Source organism: Oncorhynchus gorbuscha, linkage group LG07 (assembly GCF_021184085.1).
Source record: "Oncorhynchus gorbuscha isolate QuinsamMale2020 ecotype Even-year linkage group LG07, OgorEven_v1.0, whole genome shotgun sequence".
Lineage (NCBI taxonomy): Eukaryota > Metazoa > Chordata > Actinopteri > Salmoniformes > Salmonidae > Oncorhynchus > Oncorhynchus gorbuscha.
Window position 1 is genome coordinate 13,460,354 of NC_060179.1, and position 22,170 is coordinate 13,482,523.

The window sequence follows — 22,170 nt, forward strand, 5'->3', positions numbered from 1 at the left end:
TTGTAAAGTGACTATGCATAGATGATAAACAACAAATCATTTTTACACTTCTGCTTAGGGGCGGTGGGGGTCAATATGGCTGACCATTTGATTAATTGTTCAACAGTTGTTCCCAGCATTGAGGGGCGGTGGGGGTCAATATGGCTGACCATTTGATTAATTGTTCAACAGTTGTTCCCAGTATTGAGGATCAGCGTGGCAGATGTGTTGCTGCCTTACCTTACCACCTGGGGGTGGCCTTTCAGGAAGTCCAGGATCCAGTTGCAGAGGGAGGTGTTTAGGCTCAGGGTCCTTAGCTTAGCGATAAGCTTTGAGGGCACTATGGTGTTGAACGCTGAGCTGTAGTCACTGAACAGCATTCTCACGTAGGTGTTCCTTTTGTCCAGGTGGGAAAGGGCAGTGTCTAGTGCAATAGAGATTGCATCATCTGTGGATCTGTTGGGACGGTATGCAAATTTGAGTGGGTCTAGGGTTTCTGGGATAATGGTGTTGATGTGAGCCATGACCAGCCTTTCAAAGCACTTCATGGCTACCGACGTGAGTGCTACGGAACGGAAATAATTTAGGCAGGTTACTTTCGCTTTCTTGGGCACAGGGACTATGGTGGTCTGTTTGAAACATGTTGGTATTACAGACTCAGTCAGGGAGAGGTTGAACATGTCAGTGAAGACACTAGCCAGTTGGTCTGCGCATGTTTTGAGTACACGTCCTGGTAATGTTGTGAATATTGACCTGTTTTTAAAGGTTTTGCTCACATCGGCTACGGAGAGCGTGATCACACAGTTGTCTGGAACAGCTGGTGCTCTCATGCATGCTTCAGTGTTTCTTGGCTCGACGTGAACATAAAAGGCATTTAGCCCATCTGGTAGGCTCGTGTCACTGGGAAGCTTGTGGCTGTGCTTCCCTTTAGTCAATAGTTTCCAAGCCACATCCGACGAGCGTCACAGCCGGTGTGGTACGATTCCATCTTTGTCCTGTATTGGTGCTTTTCCTGTTTGATGGATCGTCTGAGAGCATAGCAGTATTTCTTATAAGTGTCCCGCTCCTTTAAGGCGGCAGCTCTATTTATTTAACATTTTTTTTATTTCACTTTTATTTAACTAGTCAGTTAAGAACACATTCTTATTTACAATGACGACCTACCAAAAGGCCTCCTGCAGGATTAATAATAAATCAAATAAAAGTATAGGACAAATCCCAACCAGAGACCACACTACATAACCAGAGATCTAAGGCGATAACACAGCATGGCAGTAACACATGACAACACAGCATGGTAGCAACACATGACAACAGCACAACATGGTAGCAGCACAAAAGTGTACAAGCATTGTTGGGCACAGAAAACCGCACAAAGGGCAAGAAGGTAGAGACAACAATACATTACGCAAAGCAGCCACAACTGTCAGTAAGAGTCAGTAAGCGTGTCCCTGATAAGGTCTTTGTTGCTGCTCGTTCCAGTCGCTAGCTGCAGTGGACTGAAAAGACGAGCGACCTATGGATGTGTGTGCTTTGGGGACCTTTAACAGTGAGGCCTGAGAGGGTTTTATAAATGACCAACAACCAGTGGGTCTTGTGACGGGTATACAGAGATGATCAGTTTACAGAGGAGTACAGAGTGCAGTGATGTGTCCTATAAGGAGCATCTAGCCTTTGGCTCGGAGCGGATGTTGCCTGTAATCCATGGTTTCTAGTTGGGATATGTACGTATGGTCACTGTGGGGATGACAGTCAGACACTTGTTGTGGCTCTCTCTCTCTCACGGTCTCTCTCTCCTTTCCTTTGTGAAAGATCCTGTCATCCCCTACAGATTCCAGACATTCTGAGATCTGTCTGAAACACCAGAGTGTCCTCAACACCCTCCAGCCAAATACACTGAGAATGTTGCTGCAATTAGCGTCCCACAACGTACTGCGCTCATTGATTGGGAGGGAGCATACTGGAAAGATGGGGCCATATGAAATCTCAGGCTGTCTGTTCTCAAACACAAGAGAGGACAATATAAGCCATGGGCACAGACCTGAGCGCGCGCACACACACACACACACACACACAAAAAGAGTTCCAAACAAGTTGGCAGTGACACACTCTCTCACACACCCTCCCTTGGCAGTCACAGGACTGAGTGTGTGTGCTTTGTGTGGCCACAGATCTGACCGTGTGACTCACATTCATTACTGTGACATCACATCCGGTTTGACGCTGTTGTTCGTTTAGGACTTCGGCAAGGCTTCTTTTGGGCTGTTCGGGCACACAATATTCTTCTCTCGAGGCAAAGCGAAGCCGGTAGCCAAAGTCTACTTCCCCCTTGTCGGCGATTGGTCAACAGTAGGAATTCTTCCGTGAAATGCCTGTTGTCATTCAACGAGAAATGAGTGGTTCTCATGAACATGTTTTCACTTGAGAAATACTGCACCAAACATCATAGTTAGATGTAAAATTGTGCCACTAAGATCTCTACAAAAATGTCAAAATTAATATAATATATAATATAATAATAATAATGACCCAGTTCTTGAATTATCTTTGATTAATTCAGACTATTTTGAGGAAGTGTATACTGGCTACGGCGTCTCAAAATGGACAAATGGTACTATTCCGCTTTTTCAAGTTTAATGCTTATTTCCTGTAATTTTTTGTCTTGAAAATTAAGCAGTTTTAAAGGAAATATTCTTGCAAATCTATACATTTTACTACGTCTAATGTGTGTTTTTTTTATTTTATTTTTTTGAACCCCGCTTTTCTACCAATTTTTGTGATATCCAATTGGTAGTTAGTCTTGTCCCATCACGGCAACTCCCTAACGGACTCTGGAGTGGCAAAGGTCGAGAGCCATTCGTCCTCCCAAACACGACCCTGCCAAGCCGCACTGCTTCTTGACACAAAGAAGCATTTCAAGGTCCTGGAGTGGCCGAGCTAGTCTCCAAAGATTTTCTATGGGGTTGAAAATCTGGATTTGAAAGTCTGTGTTGCCCAGCAACAGCCCCAAACATCACTGCTCTAAAGGAGATCTGCATGGAGGAATGGGCCAAAATACCAGCAACAGTGTGTGAAAACCTTGTGAAGAGTTACAGAAAACGTTTGAACTCTGTCATTGCCAACAAAGGGTATATAACAAATTATTGAGAAACTTTTGTTATTGACCAAATACTTATTTTCCACCATAATTTGCAAATAAATTCATTAAAAATCCTACAATGTGATTTTCTGGATTTTAGTTGAAGTGTACACATAGTGTTATGTTGTCTGTTGTGATTTCTCCCAAGCTGTTGTTTATAGCCAGGGTGATGTGATGAATACTGTAATGATCACTATATAAATGGGCTGAATTGCTTTCTCTGTGCCTTTCTCCTGCCAGACCGAGCGGGCAGCATCAGCACGTTGGACTCTCTGGACTTCGCCCGTTACTCTGACGACGGGAACCGGGAGTCGGACGAGAGGGTGGCAGGTAAGACGAGCTGAACCTGTCCTGACAGGGCAGAGATCGAGAGACGGACATGAAGAAGGAGAGACAAAACAGACAGAAAAGAGCAGGGGAAGGGATAGAAATACAAACAGAGTATACTGGACCTTTCCTTGCCCTTTATGATGTCACGGTATAACTACAGCCCTGTATGGTGTCACGGTATAACTACAGCCCTGCATGGTGTCACGGTATAACTACAGCCCTTTATGATGTCTCGGTATAACTACAGCCCTTTATGATGTCTCGGTATAACTACAGCCCTGTATGGTGTCACGGTATAACTACAGCCCTGTATGGTGTCACGGTATAACTACAGCCCTGTATGGTGTCACGGTATAACTACAGCCCTGTATGGTGTCACGGTATAACTACAGCCCTTTATGGTGTCACGGTATAACTACAGCCCTGTATGGTGTCACGGTATAACTACAGCCCTGCATGGGGTCGCGGTATAACTACAGCCCTGCATGGGGTCGCGGTATAACTACAGCCCCGCATGGGGTCGCGGTATAACTACAGCCCCGCATGGGGTCGCGGTATAACTACAGCCCTGTATGGTGTCGCGGTATAACTACAGCCCTGTATGGTGTCACGGTATAACTACAGCCCTGTATGGGGTCACGGTATAACTACAGCCCTGTATGGGGTCACGGTATAACTACAGCCCTGTATGGGGTCACGGTATAACTACAGCCCTGTATGGGGTCACGGTATAACTACAGCCCTGTATGGGGTCACGGTATAACTACAGCCCTGCATGGGGTCACGGTATAACTACAGCCCTTTATGTTGTTAGTGTAAATCCAGCCTTTTATGATGTCATAGTAGCACTCCAGCCCTTTGTCACAGTAGAACTCCAGCCATTTATGACATCATAGTAGTACTCCAGCCATGTATGATGTGGCATCATAAGGCCACACCAGCCCAGTAGAGCTCACTGAGGATGATGTCACTATGGTTCCATTCCAGATTTACCTACCCATTCAAATATCCCTGTTAGTAACCTACATAGCCTTCCATGGGCCTGTCTAGTGAGGCTACAGCGTTAGAGATTTACCTCCATGTTCTTCAAATGTATTTGAAACCCTGTTATTTTCTCTCACAGGAGCTGTCGATGTCACTTGATGTTGTAAAATTCACACTTTTTTTCCTGAGCTTTTCTCACGACCCCCCCAGCTAATCTTCTCTGCATAGGTTAAAGGTCAGAGAGGATGAACTGATTACGTTAAAGATCAGAGAGGATGAACTGAATACGAGCAGAGAGGATGAACTGAATACGTTAAAGATCAGAGAGGATGAACTGAATAGGAGCAGAGGATGAACTGACGAGTAGAGGAGCAATGTGTCTGTCCACTACACAGACCTGTGTTATGGTGTAGGCTTATATAGCATAGCCTATTGTAGCGTTTGTTCTCCTCACCTCAGAACATATATGATGACTAGAGACCAGTACTGTGAATAAAATGCAGTACTATGCACTACTAAGTACGACTGGGATTTTTTTCCTTCAAAATTTGTTCTGTCTTATTGTTTTATGTGGCTGATAACAGGACCATGAGCTCCACATCTAAACTCATCTCTTTATGTGACTTATAATTAGCCTGTTATCTTTCCTTTTCTGAATGGCAAAATGCCAAATGTCAATTCCAACCCTTTAGCTTTGTAAGATGAGAGGTCTGGAGGATTCTCCAGGAACCATGCAGCAGAGCAAGCCTGTGGTCCCTTCTCCACAACCACATACCCTCTACTCCTCCACCCCTGCCCTCTCTCCCTGTGGTCCCTTCTCCACAACCACATACCCTCTACTCCTCCACCCCTGCCCTCTCTCCCTGTGGTCCCTTCTCCACAACCACATACCCTCTACTCCTCCACCCCTGCCCTCTCTCCCTGTGGTCCCTTCTCCACAACCACATACCCTCTACTCCTCCACCCCTGCCCTTCCTCCCTGTGGTCCCTTCTCCACAACCACATACCCTCTACCCCTGCCCTTCCTCCCTCCCTCCACCCCTGCCCTTCCTCCCTGTGGTCCCTTCTCCACAACCACATACCCTCTACTCCTCCACCCCTGCCCTCCCTCCCTGTGGTCCCTTCTCCACAACCACATACCCTCTACTCCTCCACCCCTGCCCTTCCTCCATCCCTCCCTCCCTGTGGTCCCTTCTCCACAAGCACATACCCTCTACTCCTCCACCCCTGCCCTCCCTCCATCCCTCCCTCCCTGTTGTCCCTTCTCCACAAGCACATACCCTCTACTCCTCCACCCCTGCCCTTCCTCCATCCCTTCCTCCCTGTGGTTCGGCATCTCCCCCCTAAACCACCTTCTCCATCCCTCGTCCCAACATGTCTCCCCCAGCTGTCTGACTCTGTGTGTTTTGGCTGTTGTGATCCCATCCCAGTGGCTCCAATACTGGACAACACTCTTCTAGACTAGCAGCTCTCTGCTTTCTTCTTTCTTAGCTTATTTTTATATTTTTTACTTCTTCACTTTTGTTCTTCATTTAGTTTCTGTTTTGTTGCATCCTGTGCGCTCTTGATCAGCAGTGGGAAAATGTGTCTGGACCGCTTCCTGTTGAACTGGGACAGACTTGACCTACTGAAGCGGTAGATCTTTGGTGCACAGCTATGCAACATGTCCTCTCTGGTCTCCATTGCTTCTCTTCCTCCCGTGTGGATTTCTTCCTATCTAAAGACGAACTTGAACTGGGGAATGACTTGAGGTTTTAGACGCCTCTCAATGTAGCGTATGTAATTACAATTCATATACATGTATTTTTCTCCTGTAAGTATTGTTAATGCATAGGGTAATTAGCGGCTATCGTATCCACTCCCATGCATAGGCCTAATATTATATCCTATTAAAACTACAAATTCTTTGACCAACTACAATGCTAGAAGCGCCACTCCAAACTCACTTTTTTTATCTATTGATTGTAAAATCCCTGGTCAGACAGCTATTAGCATATTGTATAGTCTGCATCCCAATAGAGAAGAGTGGTTTCCTCTCCCTGTCTCACGATAGGTGATAGATTCCCAGAAGGTGTCCTCCATGTTGCTTTCACCTGTCCTGTGTATTCAGATCAGTGCAGATGAAGTAAAGGAGACGAGGAGAGGAAGCCACTAGACGATTGGGATGCAGCCTTAGACACTCAGATTGAAGGACTCTCCGTTAGTCAGCTATCCCAGGATCCTCTGCTGCATGCGTTCATTAGACCCCATAGTTTGTCTCCTTGTCTCTTTTTATTTTTTGCCTCAGCTTCTTACAATACATGTTGTTCTTTGGCAATTTGTTCTATTTATTTATTTATTTATTTATCCATTTATTTTTTCCATGGCCATCTTTTTGTTTGTTTGTTTGTTCCTGTTCCTTGGTTGGATGCACTTCCTTCCTGTGTGTTGTGATGTCACTACCTGTCCAGTGCTGGAGTTTGAGCTACGGAAAGCCAAGGAGACCATTCAGGCTCTACGCGCCAACTTGACTCAGGCAGCAGGTGGCGTACTTAACACTTCTACTCCTCCATGTCATCCCTCTCTCCATCTCTCCCTTTTTATGGAGCTTCTCTCTAGCTCCTCCCCCCTTTCACTGGGATGGAAGGGTTCATCTGTTCTGTTGCTTTGTCTTTCTAGAGAGCGACACTCAGGAGAGAAACAAGAACTACAAATCAAATCCTGAGATTCAGGTAGGCCGGACTCTCTCTCCTACACGTTGTTAGTCACTGTATGAAGTGCAGTTGTGGAGTACCACTGCAGCGAATACACAATGTTTCTTCAAAATGACAGTTTGTTGAAAAACGTGACTTTTCGAGTTGATTGATGTTTCATCTGTCTCTATACTCTTAGGAACCTATCCGCTCACTGGAGAAGCGAGCCTTAAATTTTCTTGTGAATGAATATTTATTAAAGAATGAGTACAAACTGTCGGCCATCACCTTCTCTGATGAAAATGACGACCAGGTAATGTTTGATTTGTCACTCAAGTATTTAATGTGCCATATAAGGCTCTATACAGTATATAAACATATCATCCCATCTCGCACGGTTGTTCAGGACGTTGAGTTGTGGGACGACGTGGGCCTGAACATTCCGAAGCCTCCCGATCTATTACAGATCTACAGGAACTGTGGCTCCGCCCTTCCGTCGCCGCGGGATACAGTGGATGTATCCGTGGGGGTGGAGGCAGGCGAGCTCACTGGGAACTACATTGTCCAGAAACCTGATCTCTTGCAGCAGGTAGGAGAGCGAGATGGAGAGCTCTAAACAATCCACTCAGACTGATTTAGTCTACACACCTTCTCTCCATTCACAATGTTTACTCAAATCCTCTTCTCTGTCTCTCTTTCAGCAGCACACTGAGATGGTTGAGGAGTTCGAGTATCAGATCAGTCTACTGAACGAGGAAAAACGGAGTCTGGCTGACCAGATCAAGAAACTACAGAGGTGTGTGTTGAGAGAGGATGAGCTCTACACTCCACCCTATGTGGTCACAGATGCTAGATTTGAAAATGTCACTGCTACAGCATGTGAACTTTATCCCTTGAACTTTGAACTGGCATTTCAGCACTCTGTCCACCCAGGGCCTATTCAGTCAGCGCTCTGTCCACCCAGGGCCTATTCAGTCAGCGCTCTGTCCACCCAGGGCCTATTCAGTCAGCGCTCTGTCCACCCAGGGCCTATTCAGTCAGCGCTCTGTCCACCCAGGGCCTATTCAGTCAGCGCTCTGTCCACCCAGGGCCTATTCAGTCAGCGCTCTGTCCACCCAGGGCCTATTCAGTCAGCGCTCTGTCCACCCAGGGCCTATTCAGTCAGCGCTCTGTCCACCCAGGGCCTATTCAGTCAGCGCTCTGTCCAATCCTTACAACTTTACAGCTATTCAGATGTATTTTCTCTCTCCTCCAGTGAGATCCAAAGCCTGGGAAGGACTGTGTCCCCCCCTCCTCCTGACCAGGGCTCACATCTCAACTCCCTCTCCTCCTCATCCACACCTCCCCGGTCCCCCCTGGACAACGGTCAGTACCTGGACCAGAGGAGAGCCTCAGAACCTGACAAGCCCCACACTGAGAGCATCCCCCCCACTCAGACCGTCAGTTCCCCTACACACACCTCTATACAACCCCATGCCAAGCTGAAGGGCAGAGGGACGGTGGTGTTTGACCACCCCAACAGGTTAGTCTGAAGATATAGTGTAGTTTCTCAGTGTGACCTGTAGATGGAGCCAGTGGCCTTTAATAAACACTCATTCTATTTCTCTCGACTGGAATGAGCTTGATTGTCGTTCACTCTCGTCTTTTCACCTTGTGTTCATTGACAGGAAGTTGTCACCAGCGTTCCAGCAGGCCCTGTTGTCCTTTTGTAAGATGTCAGCTGACAGTCGTCTGGGGGCAGAGGTCAGAGGTCACCCCTAATCAGTCACGTGACCATAGTGTCAGCTTTCTATGTTTAAGAGTATAGTATATTACTATTGAAATCATTAAACTATGTAGTCCTCAGAGCAGTGAAATATGAAAATGTGTATTTCACTTTTTAATATTAGCCTTCTCTCCCCCCGCTTAGGTGTCAAGGATAGCAGACAATGAAGAGAGTGTGATGCTGATGTTGGGTCGCTGTCTCCCTCACATCGTCCCCAATGTCCTCCTGGCCAAACGAGAGGTACCTCCCTCTCATCTCCCCCTCCTCCCCCATCCTCCCATCAACACAGGCTGCTTTCTGTCTTTCGTTTGGAATTCAACGTCTGTCTCCACTGTTTTTCCACAAATTCTCATCTCCTTCACCCTCTTCCACTTCTTTGTCCTCTTGTTTTCTCTTTTGTCTTCCTTTCATTCTCTCACTCATTGTCTCGCTCTGTGCCTCTCTGCTCCTAGAGAATGGTTGCACACCTGTGCCAGGTGAGTTGGACACGCCCACATTTGCATGACCTCACCTGACCTCACATCCAGGTGTAACACAGGCCCACGCCACTGGCTACAAACACACATCAGTCTCATCTGAAAGTCGAGCAGGACAAAGCCATGTATTTTGATAATGTATGAAAAAGCTTATGTTTTTTCATTTGTTTTATTTACTTATTTTTATTTAACCAGTTAAGAACAAATTCTTATTTACAATGACGGCCTAGGAACAGTTGGTTAACTGCCTTGTTCAGAGGCAGAACGACAGATTTTTAACTTGTCAAGTCGGGGATTTGACCTTTCGGTTACTAGTCCAACGCTCTAACCACTAGGCTACCTGCCGTTAGGGGTAATGGCTAGTTTCAGTAATTAAGATTTGCTTGCGTATATATCAAATCAAATCAAATCAAATCAAATTTATTTAAAGGGATCAAGCTGATATCTCAAAGTGCTGTACAAAACAAAAACCCCAAACAGCAAACAATTGTAATGCCCGTGGGGAAAGACTCCAGAAGGCCTCCTAGGAAGTCCTTCTGTAGCTCAGTTGGTAGAGATTATAACAGCATGGCAAGATGTTCAAATGTTCATAAATGACCAGCATGGTAAGTGCAGGTGAAACTCAAGTCAGATGGACTGGGGACCAAGGAGCCATCATGTCAGGTAGAATGTAGGGCTGTCCTCCACACATGACTGTAAGTCTGGCTGTGCCAGGTGGGATTATAACAAACGTGGCCAAGATGTTCAAATGTTCTAAATGACCAGCATGTATTGATTATTATTATTATATATATATTATTATTATAAAATGATCCTACATTTAGGCTACTGTTTGTATGTGTATTTCACACTATTTTGAGGTTAAACAAAAGGGATATACTGTTATGGATGTCAGCCCCTTTACATGTTCATGACATCAACAAGCAACTGCATTACACTTTAAAACAAGACTCCAACTTCCACCAGGGAAATCTTCAACCACCAACTTACCATCCCGGAAAAGCACAGCCCCCACACCACGGCTTACCAGTACTTTTTGTCCAGCTTGATGTGCACTAGCCAGTATACACTTCCTTAAAATAGTCCGAATTAATCTAAGATAGATTTCTGGAGTTGTCATTCATTTGGATGTTTTTGCAGAGGAGATCTTAGTTGTGTAATTTTCCGTCTAACTAAGATGTTTGGTGCAGTATTTCTCACTCCTGGGCCAGAAAAAATGTGCATGAAAATGAGTCGCTCCTTGTGGAATGACAACAAATACTTTATTGAAGAATCCCTACTGTTGACCAATCACTGACGAGTGGAGGTGGACTTCGGCTCTGAACTTTAGCTTGACCAAATCAGAAAAAATATATGTGTGCTTTGTAGGTTACAGACCTTGAAAAGCCCCACCGATGTCCAAAACAAACAAAACTAGCACTGGATAATATGATCAAATGGTTCATATATTTTTATTATATATTAAAATGTCATCATAATATACAGTTGAAGTCAGAAGTTTACATACACTTATGTTGGAGTCATTAAAACTAGATTTTTTTCGCATCCACAAATTTCTTGTTAACAAACTATAGTTTTGGCTTGACTTTGTCCGAGTTTAAGTCGTTAGGACATCTACTTTGTGCATGACACAAGTCATTTTTTTCCAATAACTGTTTAGACACATTATTTCATGTTTTTATAATTCAACTGTAAAACAATTCCAGTGGGTCCTAAAACAGTTAACAGGAACACTAATTTGACTGTGCCTGATATTTTAAACAGATGGAAAACCAGAAAATTATGTCATTTGGCAATTTAGAAGAATTGGTGATAGGCTAATTGAGCATAATTTGAGTCAGATGGAGGTGTACCTACCATCAAGATTTATTTCAAGGCCTACCTTCAAACTCAGTGCCTCTTTGCTTGACATCATGGGAAAATCAAAAGAAATCAGTCAAGACTTCAGAAAAGTCATGACCATCATTATCTTTGAGAGGAATGGAAGAAAAGGGGATATTTTCTGGGCTTGCAAGCTTTATTACTGCCACTTTTAAGAACACCATCCCAACCGTGAACCACGGGGGTGGCAGCATCATGTTGTGGGGATGCTTTGCTGCAAGAGGGACTGGTGCACTACACAAATAGATGGCAACACGAGGGAGGAAAATTATGTAGATGTATTGAAGCAACATCTTAAGACATCAGTCAGGAAGTTAAATGTTGGTCGCTAATGGATCTTCCAACTGGACAATGACCCCAAACATACTTCCAAAGTTGTGGCAAAATGGCTTAAGGACAACTAAGTCAAGGTATTGGGGTGGCCATCACAAAGCCCTGACGGGTATTTTCTCAATGGAGCCTATAGAAAACTTGTGGGCAGAACTGAAAAAGCGTGTGCGAGCAAGGAGGCCTACAAACCAGACTCAGTTACACCAGCTCTGTCAGGAGGAATGGGCCAATATTCACCCAACTTATTATGGGAAGCTTGTTGAAAGCCACCTGAAATGTTTGTCCCAAGTTAAACAAATGTATAAAGGCAATGCTACCAAATACTAATTGAGTATATGTAAACTTCTGACCCACTGGGAATGTGATGAAAGAAATGAAAGCTGAAATAAATCATTCTCTCTACTATTATTCTGACATTTCACATTCTTAAAATAAAGTGGTGATCCTAACTGACCTAAAACAGGGACTTTTTACTAGGATTAAATGTCAGGGATTGTGAAAAACTGAGTTCAGGAATTGTCAAAAGAAAAACTGATTTTTTTTTTTTTTAAATGTATTTGGCTAAGGTGTATGTAAACTTCCGACTTCAACTGTACGCACAAACTCTACCAAACCGTTTCGACTGGGAGCATGTGGACACCTTTATCCTAGTGCTTGTTGAAGTCCGATATGGTTCGACCTCATCTATGACACTGGTGTGTGTTTGCGTGACACTGTGGTGTGTTTGTGTGACACTGGTGTGTGTTTGTGTGACACTGTGGTGTGTTTGTGTGACACTGGTGTGTGTTTGTGTGACACTGTGGTGTGTTTGTGTGACACTGTGGTGTGTTTGTGTGACACTGTGGTGTGTTTGTGTGACACTGTGGTGTGTTTGTGTGACACTGTGGTGTGTTTGTGTGACACTGTGGTGTGTGCGGAGGAGTGGTTGGTGGAGTCAGGTGGGCTCACCACACAGTCCATGTGATTTGCATATCACAGTTATTGTTTTAATGATCTACTGACAGTTATGAAGAATCTGGCTTCCCACCAAAAATGTAGGAAAACAAGATGAAGAAAAGAGATTGTTCTGCCTCAGTGGCAGGGGGGTGTGGACTTTGTTCTGTGTCCGTTAGACAGCCAGAATCACACACACACACACACACACACACCTTTGTGCTCCTACTGTTTGTAGGCCTCCCACTGCCAGCTCAAAGACACACCTTTTTAAGTTCTGCACTCTCCACACCATGGACACGTGACTAGGAACAAAAGACGTTTGACTTTGATGACTGACTGAATTAGTGTAACAGTAAAACTGCCTGTTCTCTTTACAATCAATACTTATACTGTGGGGCAAAACAGTATTTACTCAGCCACCAATTGTGCAAGTTCTCCCACTTAAAAAGATGAGAGGCCTGTAATTTTCATCATAGGGTACACTTCAACTATGACAGACAAAATTAGAAATTATTATAGGATTTTTAAATGAATTTATTTGCAAATTATGGTGGAAAATAAGTATTTGGTCAATAACAAAAGCTTATCTCAATACTTTGTTATATACCCTTTGCATGACAAAAGTATTTGATCACCTACCAACCAGTAAGAATTCTGGCTGTCACAGACCTGTTAGTTTTTCTTTAAGAAGCTCTCCTGTTCTCCACTCATTACCTGTATTAACTGCACCTGTTTGAACTCTATACCTGTATAAAAGACACCTGTCCACACACTCAATCAAACAGACTCCAACCTCTCCACAATGGCCAAGACCAGGGAGCTGTGTCACAAAGCCCTGACATCAAGGGATAAAACTTGTGGGCAGAACTGCAAAAGGTTTGGATGGGCTACAGGACCAGACTCAGTTACAGCTCTGTCAGGAGGAATGGGCCAAATTCACTGTTGCAACATTATGGGAATTGTTGAAAGAAAATGTTTGTCCCAAGTTCAAATGATAAAGGCAATCTACCCTTAATTGGGGTATGTAAATCTCACCCACTGGGAATGTGATGAAAGAAATGAGGAAATAAATCATTCTCCACTATTATTCTGACATTTCACATTCTTAAAATAAAGTGGTGATCCTAACTGACCTAAAACAGGGCTGTCAGGGATTGTGAAAACTGAGTTAAAAAACATTGCAGGTGTATGCACAACTTCAAGGTCCCCTCTGCTCAAACCGTTTCACTGGGAGCATGTGGCACCTTTATCCAGGTTGAAGTCCTGAAGTTTGCCAATGACCATCTGGTTTGTGTGACAGAGGAGGAATGGTGTGAAGGTCACTGTGTGGTCTGATGAGACACTGTGGTTGTTGGTCTGAAACTGTGGTGTGTTTGTGTGACACTGTGCCATGTTTGGAGGAAGAAGTTGGTGAGTCAGGTGGGCTCATCCCAAGTCCATGTGATTTGCATCACAGTTATTGTTTTAAATCTACTGACATTCTTTGGGATGCTTTTAGGAAAACAAGATGCAAATTGTTCTGGGCAGGGGGTGTGGACTTTGTTCTGTGTCCGTTAGACAGCCAGAGTCACAGGATGACACACACCACACACCTTTGTGGAGGATGTTTGGGCCATGCCAGCTCAAAGACACAGAGTTCTGGCCTCCACACCATGGACACGTGACAGGAACAAAAGACGTTTGACTTTGAAGATAGTGTAACAGTAAAACTGCCTGTTCTCTTACAATCAGGATGACATGACCCAAAACACACTCAGCCAGGGCCACTAAAAAGGAGTGGCCTGTAATTTTCATCATAGGGTCAAGGTCAACTATGACAGACAAAATTGGAAATTATTATAGGATTTCTAAATGAATTTATTTGCAAATTATGGTGGAAAAAATATTTGGAAAAGCTTATCTCAATACTTTGTTATATACCCTTTGCATGACAAAAGTATTTGATCACCTACCAACCAGAAGGTCTGCTGTCACAGGAGGAAGTGTTCTCCAAATTCCCTGCTGCACCTGTTTGAACTCTATACCTGCTAAAAGAACTGTACAGGACTCAATCATATGACTCCAACCTCTGTAATGGCCAAACAAGGGGTTTGTGTACCCAAATATTAAGTTCTGCTTTTTCTGATTTTGTATCAAATACTTGTTCTTATGTCATGCAATAAAATGTAAAATTAATTACTGGGCTGCATCAAAATCATACTTAATGCACTGATTTTCTGGATAGGTCCTTTTGGTTTAAATTAGGGTTGACTCTCACAGTTCTGAAGTGTACCAATGCTAAAAATTACAGACCTCTACTGGTTTGGAATAGAAACAATGTCCGATTTTCAGGTTATCAAAATGTTATAGGGTTCACTGGATTCTGGAATAGTAAACAATGTGTTAAAGTGACTGGTTCTGGAATGCAATAATGTCAAAACTGACTTAATTGCACTGAACACTGGTTCTGAATAGAACAATGTCAATAGGTTCACTGGTTCTGGAATAGTTTAATATAGGGTTCACTGGTTCTGGAATAGAACAATGTCATATAGGGTTCACTGGTTCTGGAATAGAACAATGTTCACTGGTTCTGGAATAGAACAATGTTCACTGGTTCTGGTTCTGGAACAATGTCATATAGGGTTCACTGGTTCTGGAATAGAACAATGTCATATAGGGTTCACTGGTTCTGGAATAGAACAATGTCATATAGGGTTCACTGGTTCTGGAATAGAACAATGTCATATAGGGTTCACTGGTTCTGGAATAGAACAATGTCATATAGGGTTCACTGGTTCTGGAATAGAACAATGTCATATAGGGTTCACTGGTTCAATGTCATATAGGGTTCACTGGTTCTGGAATAGAACAATGTCATATAGGGTTCACTGGTTCTGGAATAGAACAATGTCATATAGGGTTCACTGGTTCTGGAATAGAACAATGTCATATAGAGTTCACTGGTTCTGGAATAGAACAATGTCATATAGGGTTCACTGGTTCTGGAATAGAACAATGTCATATAGAGTTCACTGGTTCTGGAATAGAACAATGTCATATAGAGTTCACTGGTTCTGGAATAGAACAATGTCATATAGGGTTCACTGGTTCTGGAATAGAACAATGTCATATAGAGTTCACTGGTTCTGGAATAGAACAATGTCATATAGGGTTCACTGGTTCTGGAATAGAACAATGTCATATAGAGTTCACTGGTTCTGGAATAGAATAATGTCATATAGGGTTCACTGGTTCTGGAATAGAACAATGTCATATAGGGTTCACTGGTTCTGGAATAGAACAATGTCATATAGAGTTCACTGGTTCTGGAATAGAACAATGTCATATAGGGTTCACTGGTTCTGGAATAGAACAATGTCATATAGAGTTCACTGGTTCTGGAATAGAATAATGTCATATAGGGTTCACTGGTTCTGGAATAGAACAATGTCATATAGGGTTCACTGGTTCTGGAATAGAACAAGGTTGAAGTGGGGAAAGGGATATCTAGTCAGTTGCACAACTGAATGCATTCAACTGAAATGTGTCTTCCACATTTTACCCCCCGGTGGGCTGCCTTAATCGTCGTCCAGGGAGAAGTTGTTGTGGGGTTAACTGTCTCGCTCAAATTCAAATGAGAATTTTCTCTAACAGTTGGTGAACACACATCACAACAGTTGTTAATCTGTCTCTGGGGCTCGTGTTGAGTGTGAAGCACATCATATATGTATTTGAGTGAATGACAGTTGTACTCAGCATCTACAGACATCCAGCGTACGCTGAGGAATCATTTCAGGTCTCCCCCTCCATTCCCCAGCCTCTCTCACTACAGACCGTCTTTTATTTTGTTGTTCTACCAACCCTCAGCCGGAAAATATGAAACCTTGCTGGAAAACCCTGCTGGTTTCAAAAAATAAAATATATATTTTGAACTGTGTTTTTAACAGTGTATCCTGTTGGAAAGTAGAGCTAACCACAGTTTGACCATCTGCCCGTCCCATCCTGGAACTATGCTTTAGTTTTTGTTCTCTCTCTCCAGGCTGGTTCTCCTATGAACTTCACACGACCTTTACTGTTCAATAGTAACTTGGTCTAAATCAAGGGGTACCAGTCATTCATATTATAAAACCATGAGACATTGATAAATGGATGTACATAATAACTGCACATCTTTTCCAGTTCATTTGACCATCGTTCTGTTTCTGTTGAGGATTGCAGTGTTGTTGTTAACTCCCTCACTCTTAACCTTTGCCCCCACACCCACCCCTGGCCTGCAAACCCTTTCTGTGCTGTTTGACTTCCCCGCCCCCTGCTTAACCAAAGAGCCACAACTCCAAGCTGATCTCTATCCATGCCCCTCTCTTTCTCTGTCTCTCTCTCTCTCCATCTGTCTCTCTCTCCATCTGTCTCTCTCTCCATCTGTCTCTCTCTCCATCTGTCTCTGTCTCCATCTGTCTCTGTCTCCATCTGTCTCTGTGTCTCTCTAGGAGTTGATTCCTCTCATCCTGTGTACGGCCTGTCTCCACCCGGAGCCTAAAGAGAGAGACCAGCTCCTTCACATCCTCTTCAACCTCATCAAGAGACCTGACGATGAACAGAGGTGTCGGTTTTTATACCTAGCTGTTATCTCTGTGTTTCTAGACTGATGATCATAGATAATCTTGATGGTATGAGTGTGTGTGTTTATTAACTACAGGTTGTGTCTATAGGTAGGTGATCCTAACAGGTTGTGTCTATAGGTAGGTGATCCTAACAGGTTGTGTCTATAGGTAGGTGATCCTAACAGGTTGTGTCTATAGGTAGGTGATCCTAACAGGTTGTGTCTATAGGTAGGTGATCCTAACAGGTTGTGTCTATAGGTAGGTGATCCTAACAGGTTGTGTCTATAGGTAGGTGATCCTAACAGGTTGTGTCTATAGGTAGGTGATCCTAACAGGTTGTGTCTATAGGTAGGTGATCCTAACAGGTTGTGTCTGTGTGTCTGTAGGCGGATGATCCTAACAGGTTGTGTGGCGTTTGCCAGACATGTTGGTCCGACCAGAGTTGAGGCTGAACTCCTACCACAATGCTGGGAACAGGTATCTACTCCTTCCTCCTTTTCTCTCTCTTTGTCTCCTACTTCACCATCAGACCATTTTATAGTTTAGCTGCAAGGTAATGTAAAAGTTGTAATTTTTTTAAAGGATCCAATATATAATATTGTACAGTTATCATAATTAGATTTTAGTCCAGAGAGTACAGGAAAGTTATCTAGATCTTTATGAGACATTGCAGGGATCTAGCTTGCAGACTGAATGGTGTGAATGGTGCAGGGGTCTAGCTTGCAGACTGAATGTAAAACTTGAGTCATCGTCATACATGGACACCTTTGTTTTTAAGCCTTGGATTTATAATCCTCTAATGTGGTTATTGGATCTGATTTGAATAGCGAGCATTTCGATGGACATAACGAGAAGTAGCTGTTTATTAGTATTTTACACCTGTGCTATACATTTAACTCCTTTTATAAGAGAATTACCGAAATTGAAAAAAATCCAGGTATTTATAAATAAAATCCAGTATTACATTATGAAAAGCCTTTTCAAAATCTGTTATAAATACCATTCCTGGCTTCTTATGTGTTTTATGATGTTCTATTATTTCTAGTAGTTGTCGTATATTATGAACAATACCTGGTAAAAAGCCTTTTAATTCTGAGTGCTATGCATTTTGCTAGTATTTTTGAATCACATCATTGAAGTGAAAGGGGCCTCCAGTTTTTTAGATAGACCGGATCTTTATATTTGCCATCTGGGTCTTGTTTTAATAATAGTGAAATCAGACCTTCCTGCTGAGTACATGACAGATTACCATTTCTATAGGAGTAGTTAAAACAATCTAATAATGGAGCTTTTAGTATATCAAAGAATACTTGATAAACCTCTACCGATATGCTATCAAGCCCTGGGGTTTTTCCAGACTGAAAGGATTTAATAGCCTCAAGGTTCTTCCTCTGTAATTTGACCTTCACACTGATCTTTCTGTACATTTTGTTAATTTAAATTTTTTAATATTATTATGAAAGAATTCCTTACCGTAATCTCCATTCAGTTTGAGAGGATGAGACAGGAAAGAGAACATCTGCCTAAAATAATTAGCCTCTTTAAAATATCATTCAGAGAATCATAGATGACTCAGTCTTCAGTAACGAGTTTCTGCAAATTATTTTTGTTAGCGTTCCTGTATTGGAGATTGAGGAAGAATTTAGTGCATTTTTCTCCATATTCCATCCAGTTTGCTTTATTTATGTAATATATTACATTAGATTGTTCTTGAATAATTTCCTCAAGTTCTTTTTGTTTTTCCTCTAACTTGTTTTGTATCTCTGTAGTATCATTTGTATTGCCATCTACCTCTACTATTAGGTCATGGATTTCCCTTGTTATTCTCGGCTCTTTAGCCAGAAACTGCTTTCTTATTATTGATGAATATTGAATTGAATGACCCCTGAAGGTACTTTTTAAAGGTATCCCAAACAATAGGGGGGTTTTCTGAACCTATATTATACTGGAAAAATTCAGTTATTTGTTATTTTGTCTTCGTTAAAAATAAGTTGTTCTCCAGTAAACTGTGATTTAAATGTCCAATTTCCCCGTCCATGTGGAAAATCTATAAGAGTTATGTGAATGGCAATTAGATGATGATCCGATCGCATTCCGTCTCTCTCCTATCAACTTTTTTAACCTTTGAAAGAGACAAAGTAGTCAAGACGACTTGCTTGATTAAGTCTCCTCCATGTATATCTCACCAGGTCGGGGTTTTTTAAGTCTCCAAATATCCACTATTTCTAATGCGCCCATAATATTTGTGATTTCCTTAAGGGCAGGGTGATGATAGTTTGTAGAGTGATTTCCTTAAGGGCACGGTGATGATAGTTTGTAGAGTGATTTCCTTAAGGGCACGGGGATGATAGTTTGTAGAGTGATTTCCTGAAGGACACGGGGATGATAGTTTGTAGAGTGATTACCTTAAAGACACGGTGATGATAGTTTGTAAGTGGCAGGGCAGGGGATGATAGTTTGTAGAGTGATTACCTTAAAGACAGGGTGTTGATAGTTTGTAGAGTGATTTCCTTAAGGGCAGGGTGATGTAGTTTGTAGAGTGATTACCTTAAAGACACGGTGATGATAGTTTGTAGAGTGATTATCTTTATGGTCCATTGAGGTACTTAACACAGTGTTATAGTCTCCTACCATAATGATTAGATCATCTGTTGCCTGTAAGTTCAATAAATTGGTATACATGTTTTTGAAAAATGTGGATCATGCTGATTTGGACAATATAGATTAATGAGCCAATTCTCTTTCATATTCAAAATGATCCACCTTCCTTGCAAATCATTCCTGATTATTTGCACATTCAAATCTAAATTTTTGTTAATTAATATAATCAAACCCTTTGAGTTCCTTTGTCCATGACAGAAAATGATTTCACCACCCCATTCCTTTTTAAACGCAGCTTCATCTAAGCATTTAGTGAGTTTCCTGTAAACAGTATATGTTATATTCCTTTTCTTTTAGCCACGTAAAGACTGATCATCTTTTTTATAATCTGCCAAACCGTTACAATTATAACTAGCTATACTCATTTCACCCCTTACCATAACTAGTTACTATTCTCTGGCTAAATTGACCATAATTAGTGCTTGTAAAGTTACTGCCATCAGAGGTATTATGACGATCAAAACTAGAGCTTTCAATTGTCTGATATTTAGAATTCAAGAAACAGGTTCCCAGCAATATTGTTTTATTCCTTTGCCTGTGAGCCAATGCACAGATGTTAGAAAATTGAGACAAATTGCGTGTGTAACAAATCGGAGTAGGTTGCTGTGGTAGGTTGGATATGATATAATGAGTGTTTATGATGTCTGTATAATAGTAAGACTATAATGCGTGATGTCCAAATTAATATTAACTCTGCCAATTTGCATGTTTGAGTGTCTATGTGTGTGACATGTAGTGTGTATAGCATTAATATTCATAATTGTAATCCATATCGTAACACCATCATAGCTGCATCATAATTACCTTTAACATAATTGAAAAACACACCTCAGCATTTCCATAGCAATTGACGTTTCACATGGTCATGAAAGAGACCTTGCATTACTCTAGAGACGGCTTCACTACAGTACAAATGTATTCTGTACAATATGTTGTTATTCCCCAATGCCCCTACTCTGATATCTTCCCCTTGCTTGTTGTAAACATATATAAACTTGTAGACAAATACATAAAAAGAGACAAAAAATAAACACATTAAATTATAAAACAGTTCTCTCTCTCTAATGTCGAAGAGAGCGAGATCAGGTGTGTGTATGTATAAGTCCACATGTGTAAGCAAGCATGTAGTTGAGTACGTGTGTTCATATCCCCTTCATAATGTTCAGATATTTTAAACAGTTCCCATACCTTTTTTTTGTAACCTGAAATCCCTGTAGAATTTAGTACAGCCACAGTGTTATGGAGCTGTCTCGGGAATAGCTGTCCATCTCTATAAAGAGTTAGTCCACAATGAGAAAGGCACACCTATCCATCTATCTATTGCGGTCTTTGTACCGGATACAGTCTATTACGACGTTTGTTTATCTCCCTTGGTCATTGAGACTGAATTTGGTCCCTTTAAGCTCCCTTCCTCTGCTTTTTAGCTCCCTTCCTCTGCTTTTTAGCTCCCTTCCTCTGCTTTTAGCTCCCTTCCTCTGCTTTTAGCTCCCTTCCTCTGCTTTTAGCTCCCTTCCTCTGCGTTAAGCTCCCTTCCTCTGCTATTAGCTCCCTTCCTCTGCTTTTAGCTCCCTTCCTCTGCTTTTAGCTCCCTTCCTCTGCCTTTAGCTCCCTTCCTCTGCCTTTAGCTCCCTTCCTCTGCCTTTAGCTCCCTTCCTCTGCCTTTAGCTCCCTTCCTCTGCCTTTAGCTCCCTTCCTCTGCCTTTAGCTCCCTTCCTCTGCCTTTAGCTCCCTTCCTCTGCCTTTAGCTCCCTTCCTCTGCCTTTAGCTCCCTTCCTCTGCTTTTAGCTCCCTTCCTCTGCTTTTAGCTCCCTTCCTCTGCTTTTAGCTCCCTTCCTCTGCCTTTAGCTCCCTTCCTCTGCCTTTAGCTCCCTTCCTCTGCCTTTAGCTCCCTTCCTCTGCCTTTAGCTCCCTTCCTCTGCCTTTAGCTCCCTTCCTCTGCCTTTAGCTCCCTTCCTCTGCCTTTAGCTCCCTTCCTCTGCTTTTAGCTCCCTTCCTCTGCCTTTAGCTCCCTTCCTCTGCCTTTAGCTCCCTTCCTCTGCCTTTAGCTCCCTTCCTCTGCCTTTAGCTCCCTTCCTCTGCCTTTAGCTCCCTTCCTCTGCCTTTAAGCTCCCTTCCTCTGCCTTTAAGCTCCCTTCCTCTGCTTTAACCTGTTAATCCTACCCCCTACTTTTTCGAACATTCTGTTAAAAATCGCCAACATTTCTGCGCCCTGCTACTCATGCCAGGAATATAGTACATGCATATGATTAGTATGTGTGGATAGAAAACAGGTCTCATCTGGGGGGCCTATATAGGGTGTGGCTGGGGTTTGTTTGGGGTGGTCTCAGCTGATTGGGGTGTGGCTGAATTTTTGTGCCATGTGTTCCTCTCCCTTCTCCTTCACTACATTTAGCTGGGCCCTGTGTTCCTCTCCCTTCTCCTTCACTACATTTAG

At 42.7% G+C, this 22,170-nt stretch overlaps 1 protein-coding gene across 8 annotated transcripts in view; it reads left to right on the forward strand.

Moving 5' to 3' along the window:
- The window catches only part of LOC124039494 (RAB11-binding protein RELCH homolog), a 74,243-nt gene that overhangs the window by 12,081 nt on the left and 39,992 nt on the right, over positions 1–22,170 (forward strand). For 5 of the 8 annotated variants that reach the window (XR_006839582.1, XR_006839583.1, XM_046355514.1 and 2 more), the window contains exons 2-12: positions 3,359–3,448; positions 6,883–6,954; positions 7,091–7,143; positions 7,304–7,417; positions 7,511–7,693; positions 7,806–7,900; positions 8,360–8,626; positions 8,772–8,847; positions 9,014–9,109; positions 16,962–17,074; positions 17,462–17,552. Coding sequence is in view for 6 of the 8 variants with exons in the window: in XM_046355514.1 (XP_046211470.1) it covers positions 3,359–3,448; positions 6,883–6,954; positions 7,091–7,143; positions 7,304–7,417; positions 7,511–7,693; positions 7,806–7,900; positions 8,360–8,626; positions 8,772–8,847; positions 9,014–9,109; positions 16,962–17,074; positions 17,462–17,552 (1,250 nt within the window). In the remaining 2 variants the exon portion in view is untranslated. Of the gene's footprint in view, positions 1–3,358; positions 3,449–6,882; positions 6,955–7,090; positions 7,144–7,303; positions 7,418–7,510; positions 7,694–7,805; positions 7,901–8,359; positions 8,627–8,771; positions 8,848–9,013; positions 9,110–9,327; positions 9,346–16,961; positions 17,075–17,461; positions 17,553–22,170 lie in introns of those variants that run through there. The other 3 variants (XM_046355516.1, XM_046355518.1, XM_046355520.1) reach the window with 3 other exon arrangements.